The 6,561-nt window shown below is 37.4% G+C and overlaps 1 protein-coding gene across 1 annotated transcript; it reads right to left on the bottom strand.

Moving 5' to 3' along the window:
• Nucleotides 1-794: 794 nt before the first annotated feature.
• Nucleotides 795-4,620, bottom strand: LOC133743511 (probable trehalase). Its single transcript, XM_062171470.1, has 11 exons — nucleotides 3,986-4,620; nucleotides 3,451-3,570; nucleotides 3,024-3,139; nucleotides 2,772-2,872; nucleotides 2,557-2,666; nucleotides 2,330-2,402; nucleotides 2,088-2,255; nucleotides 1,923-2,010; nucleotides 1,659-1,758; nucleotides 1,287-1,500; nucleotides 795-1,155 (listed from the first exon to the last, which is right to left on the bottom strand). The coding sequence occupies exons 1-11, from the start codon at nucleotides 4,570-4,572 to the stop codon at nucleotides 1,072-1,074; spliced, it is 1,761 nt and encodes a 586-aa protein (XP_062027454.1). The 5' UTR covers nucleotides 4,573-4,620; the 3' UTR covers nucleotides 795-1,071.
• Nucleotides 4,621-6,561: the final 1,941 nt, after the last annotated feature.

Genomic DNA, 6,561 nt, shown 5'->3' on the forward strand with positions numbered 1-6,561 from the left:
TTGAAAATCAACAAATTCAAAGAAAATCGGGTTAGATGGGGAGAGAAGGTTAGATGGGTTAGACCATTTTTTATTTCTAATCGGGTTAGATGGGTTCCATCGGGCAGCCCGTTTCCGCCCGTTAACTAACGGGTTGTTAACGGGTTGGCAGCCCATTAACACGTTATATTATCGGGCAGAAATAAATGGGTTTTAAGCGGGCGGTTGACGGGTCATGGGCTGAATTGCCAGGCCTAGTGGTATGTGTATTGGCTTTGTGGTGCCATTAAGTCACTGTCATCCCCAAAATACCGACATGGTTTTGCCAATCAAATTACAAAGCTATAGCCAAGAGGCTCTTATTTAAAGAAGGATCTCTGATCTCTATCATTAGAGGATCTATTATCGATCACAGACCCACCATCCACTACAAAATATGCACATAATTTAGGCCTTAATTGAATATTTTTCCATGTAATGGTAATGAGTCCAGAACTATTGCAGTCATCAGTGATGTTACAGATGAGTTGGAGTGTAATCAAACAGCTACATAATTTTTGGTTTATGTATTTGATCTAATACTAGACCAACTAACTCCACCAGCTTTGGGAGATTAATGTACAATCAAAAGCCCCTAATCAGTGCTCTGCTATCCTAACTTTCTGTCCTAATCACAACAACACTGTATTAAGAGTCTTAGTGGAATTTGAAACAATCTAAAGTATATCAGACAATAATCCTCATCACCTACCAAATTAAGAAATCGTTTGATTACAGTTACACAAATATTTAAATTGTATGCTTGGCTTATAATATACAGAAGAGAAACACAGCTAAATGCTTCTTCTTCAAGACTGCTTTATGGTATATAAAAAATTTCTTTTGAAATTGTTCACTAATTCATTTTCAGTGTGTTTCGGGGTCTTTCACGCCCCAAATCTGGGATAAATATACTTTACCATCGTTACAGAAGACTCAAATACAAATCTGACCATCAAATTCCTATTATTAGACTACTTCTATTACACAAGACTCAGATCTAATCCGAAAGTCCTATCACTTGAGCTCTATAGCCTGTTATTCTACATACTCTCAGCAATCTATCTTTCTATCTTGAGGCCATCCAAACTCCTCCAAGAATGCCAATACAAGTCCATTTGACCACCCAAAACCAGTCTGCAGTTGAAACATAACAGAAACAAGTTCAAATCAGTAGAAGCAAAACCAAACCATTTAATAGCAATTGTACAAATAGTACTGTCATCATAACCAAGGATCATAATAATTAAAGTGATAAAGTGATATACCTGGGGTACATATTCACCACCACCTCCAAATTCTCCACACTTTTCCACATCATATTTTTCATGCATCACACCTGTTTTCTTGTAGGCTTTATAATTGGTTCTGATCCACCTTACAGCAATTTCTTCTCCCACTAACTTTGATTCTTTTGATCCAGACCTTGCCAGACCTTCAGCTATCATGTGTTGGATTGGAGCCCAACCATTTGGAAAGTCCCTATTATTACAATTTCCATTAGGCCATGTAGAAGTTCAAAGTAGGTAGCTGATATTCTGAAAACTTCAAAAGCCAATATGAATCTTTGAACAGTTCTTAGAAAATTCCTGAACTACTGAAAGCAATTGAGTTTGATTTTACTACTAAATTATCATTACCATTGTTGTCCTGAATTTGTCAGTGATGTTGCAATTCCAGCAGCGCGAAGAAGGCCTGAACTTTGAAGACTTGTAGTAACTTTCTGGACCATAGAAGTATCTTCACTCACACATAGAGCAAGAGCTATCTCAGTATACGATGTTGAAAGCAGATAGAGTATCTTCTATATTTTTTGGTACATGACTAAGATATTTGAACCAACATTTAAAATAAAAAATGTATGGTATAAGTGTGTGGTGTGATGAAAATTCAAAAGTGCAAACCTGAGTAAAATGACTCAATCCACAAAGGGATGAAGTTTGAAGCAAATACATTCTTATTTTGGTTACGAGCTTCCCATGTCTGAGGTTCCTATAGGTATTACATAGGTGAAATTAGGACAATCACTGCCAACTGTCAGAAAACTAAAGAGTTCGAAGATCACATACTGAATTGCATGAGCTATCATTGAGCCAGTAATCAAGCCATTGCCCCTTCTTTGCATTCCAGAAAACAGATTTAATGGCCTTGTGTCTTGCTTCCGAAGCCTTCAGGAAGTGATCAGAATTGCTGCTGTCTCCTGTAACTTTTGCTAGGAAGGCGATGTCACGTTCCATCTGCATAATGGATATTGTTATGTGCCAAGATCATAATTTACATGGCTTATTTTGATAAAAGTTCTGTGGCGTACTCCCAGTATGAAGGCATTTAAATCAACTGGTAAAATGGATGTGGTGGACAATGTTGTGAAATCTGAATGGTTCCTGCAACAAGAAAACACAACTTAATTACAGAAGCATATGCATCACACGACAACACACTACCCCAAGCAGTTTTATGTGACATTAGAGTATAATACAGCAATAAACGAAATTAGGATCTCAGAACTAATTACTTCTCCCTGTTTTAAAAATCTACCTCATCCATCTTGTACTGAAATCCCATCCAGTCTCAGCAGTTGAAGCCACTTCGCGGTAAAAATGCTGTTTCTCAGAAACATTCTCGATCTTGGAAGCAAGTTCCTTGTCCTGACAAGCACAATATGTTAACAAGATTAGTCAGTCACTCTGATTCCCCAACCATTGATGGATTGAACAGAAAAGCTTATGATAATTAAGCTGCAGAGGACATACAGTGGTTGAAGATTCAGGCCTGGGTTGGTTCCACATTGCATAATATCGACTTAAAGTGTGATTACAAGCTTGGTCATCCTGAATAACTACCTTATGAATACCTACAAAAACAGAACAATGACGGAAAACTAGAACATTCAAAACCAACTACAGATTATAAACCAAAGTAGGATAGACAAGCATCACTGTAAACACCAAATGAATGGAACAAGAGAATGTGAAACTTCCAAATTATAAAGTTTCCGTCAATACCTGAATTCCAGAATTCGTGTTCTCTGATCAGTGCAGGCAGAGCTTTTCTAGCGAACTCCAAATCTCCTGTCCTCTTGTAGATTTCGGAAACCATTGCACTCAGAAGGGGTGGTTGGCTGAAAAATTTGCCCCCAAGATCAGTTTCGAAATGGAATTACAAGTGTGTAATACAAAGCAAAGCTCGGTGTAGAGCTCAGAGCATATCAAAGACATTTGGATCACATTAATTAAAAGTGTTCACAACGTTTTGAACATCAATCCCAAAACATTAATGATTCATGTCAAGACTGTTTACAAATTGTCAAGGCAGAAACATCATCACATTAGGCTTGTAGTGCATTAAGCAGTCAACGGCAAAGTTTAAACAGAGAGAACAAGCAAGCAAAATAGGGAATGAGAGATTAAAAATTGGTCCATAGTGGATTACCTCCTGTTAGTGTAATAGGCCCTTGCACCATTAAGGACGTAACCATACTCTTCTATGAGGAAAATGAGATTAATCACAATTGCTTTTGCTGTATCATACATTTTGCTTGCTAGCAATCCCCTGCAACATAAAATTATATACAAGAAGAGCCAGTTCATGTAAATTAGTAAGAGGAACAAGGTTTGTATAATTTGTTCCTCAAATATAACTATTTTCCTGGTTAATTGGAACACTAAGGTGCCATTGCCATCTTACACCAGCAAGCCAATTGTGTTTTGTCTCAAAATGATGTAAGATTGAATCATGAACAGCACTCATTTCATTACAAAATCTACAGCTAGGATTAAAATGGCAACATTACTCCTTTATAAACATGAGTGCAATTGATTAACACAAACATGATCGAACTGAAAGAAGAGATATTTATAATGTCAAGATTACTTCTTTATAAACAGAGTGTTCTAATCTTCTAATCATGATTAGTGCATATGATTATCATCACATTATCAAACTGAAAAGAAGAGAAATAATTTACCTAATAACCCAATAAGAGTCCCAATAATAAACCTCTCTGAACCTCGAACCGGGAATAATGAACTGCTCAGGCAGAGGTAGCAGAGTGTGAAACTCCGGCCTCTTGTGGACCCCACCAGCCACCTTCCGGCTCAAGTTCTTCCAAAGCGAGTGAACCTCCAAAGCCCAGGCCCTCACTTCCGGGTTCTTCACCTTGGGCAAGAACCCTTCAGGCTCGGGGACATAATCCTCCGGCTGGGCGAGCACCACATCGTCCCCTGCGCCCTCAAAGTAGTTGTGTATAAACTCATTGAGATCATTGACCGACGTTGACCCGTTTGCGGACCCGGGAAGCTCGTGAAAGGCGTCTTGGGTCAATGACAGGTCGGACTTGAGCGCCAAATCGACGTAGAGTTTGGGGTCGAAGTGGGGTTTTCCGAAGGTGGATAGAGCCGTTTGTGTTACTTGTTCGAGGAACGTGACCAGTGGGGTGGTGGGCCTGACGGGGCCGGAATCGCATGAAGCATTCGTGACAGTCATGGTGGTGGAGAAAACCATAGAGAAAAAAAATAACGACACTAAGGAGAATTGGATGTGAGAGTCCGCCATTGAAGGTGTAGGATGGGGTTGGTAACAAATCAAGGGCCACGTCGTTTTGACGTGTAGTACAAGAATCTTCTTCTGATTATTGGATGACAAGGAAGAAAGACAAAAGGCGGCATAATTTGGAACTGGTCCTCTAAGGTCCTTTGTTAGATTATTCAATGAACCAGAGAGTGCCTTTTGGCTTTCGACGTAGACAATGTAAAAGGTTGACAGATAGGAACAAAACACAAAAGGTCCATGACTTTGACTCATAAGTACCAATCCCTCGTCCAATTGTCATAATCTGAAGTACGCGTAGCGTAGCGTTAGTTTGGGCAAATTATTCACTACATTACGAGTTTGATGTTTTATATAACAAAAAAACAACATCTATAAAACAATGCAATTGAGTCGAGATTAATCTTAATAATTACCAAATTATATAGTAGCATTGTACCCAACTCATAAACAGAGTAGTCATCGACTAACAACAAGAGTATAAGACGTGAGGGTTTTGTTCATGCCAGTGGAAAACCAGGCCTGATTACTGGACGTGTTAATTTAGATCCCGGCTTGCATACTAAATCAGGCCTTAGAGCCCAAACCATGAAGGCATGAACAATAAAAAAAACATAAAATAGACGAAGAAAAAATCTATACAAGGTCATCTTATTTTTTTCAACAAACAAAAGAAATTACAAATAAAAACTTCTAATACAACAACTAATAAGTCATTAAAAAGATGAGTCAATTAGAGCTAAAGCCAACTTTGAGCAGGAAGCATTGATCAACATTAACTAATATATAAGTCGTCCTGTGAAAATCAATATAAGAAGTAATAGTTTACTAATACTTTGAAATTAACCCTCTCGAATTAGATTCTTTGATATTGTTTTCATTGTTTACAACTAATCGAACTCATCACTTATCCTTTAATTTCCTCCAAAATCTCAATTTGAATTGGTTTGTAAACTATTTAATACGCTATTTCTAAACTATCAAAAAACATATATTTTCATTGTTGCTCATTTTATGATGGAGTCCAACGCCTTCATTGTTGCTTGTTTTATGATGGGAGTCCAACACAAAAATGCACGCGTCAAACAAGAAATTTGTGTCTCACACATCATTCTTTGAGTTGGGATTAGTGATCATGAAAATGATACCCGGTGGAAGATCATACTACCAAAAAATAAATAAATAAAGGAGCTGAAATACAAAAACAGGAAGACAAATTCACATACATGGAGATTTGAAAATGTGCCATTTTGCAACAAATAACAGAGAACCATGAATCAATACCAATTCTTGAAAAACTTTTTTCTAATGAACCACTAAATTGTCTCATAATTTTCAAATACATAAAACCAAGTTTAAATATGGTTTACTAGCAGAACATCAAGATAAGAAATATCATTTGATTTGTTTCAATGAAAGTACTCGAGAGAAAAAAATAAGGTAATATGAGAAAGCAAAAAAACAAAAAACAAAAAGAGAGGAAAAAGCCACAAAATTTGAGGGGAAAGTCAGAATAAAAAATGGCTTGGTCTCCTCAGATGTCCCTTGAGTTCCACACAGAAGCTCTACGTTATCAGTAAGCTTCGGAAATTGGAACGATAATTGCATAAGAGAGTGAGGCATCGAAGAAATTCATCATCGGAGCTCAACCAAATGCATCAAACCCAAAATTCAAATTCAAAACAGAAAAAGGAAAACTTTATTGTGATAGAAAAAACCCAGAGACCAATGCTTTAATCTCGCCGGCTTCTGAAAGCAAGAACCACACAGAGGAGAAGAAGCAGAGGATACACTGTTTACCGTTTCAGATGAGCTTATATAGTGAGGGCCCCTTAAAAAGCCCAAGAACAAAACCAAACCAGGCCTCATTACCCAAACCATTAAGAAAAAACAGTGCGAAAAATAGAAAAAGAAAAAAAAGTTAGAATTTTCTTCGTCAAAAATTACCAACATGTCCTTAATTAAAGAATTTACAGCTGTAGTGGTTTTTTTGTA

Source organism: Rosa rugosa, chromosome 4 (assembly GCF_958449725.1).
Source record: "Rosa rugosa chromosome 4, drRosRugo1.1, whole genome shotgun sequence".
NCBI lineage: Eukaryota > Viridiplantae > Streptophyta > Magnoliopsida > Rosales > Rosaceae > Rosa > Rosa rugosa.

Excerpts from the sequence above, each read along its gene's own strand:
- LOC133743511 (XM_062171470.1), bottom strand. The coding sequence starts at position 4,572 with ATGGCGGACTCTCACATCCAATTCTCCTTAGTGTCGTTATTTTTTTTC. Across the intron at positions 2,256-2,329 it reads TAAATGCCTTCATACTGGGA|ATGGAACGTGACATCGCCTT; the intron begins GTACGCCACAGA and ends TCCATTATGCAG. Across the intron at positions 1,501-1,658 it reads ACAAATTCAGGACAACAATG|GGACTTTCCAAATGGTTGGG; the intron begins GTAATGATAATT and ends TTGTAATAATAG.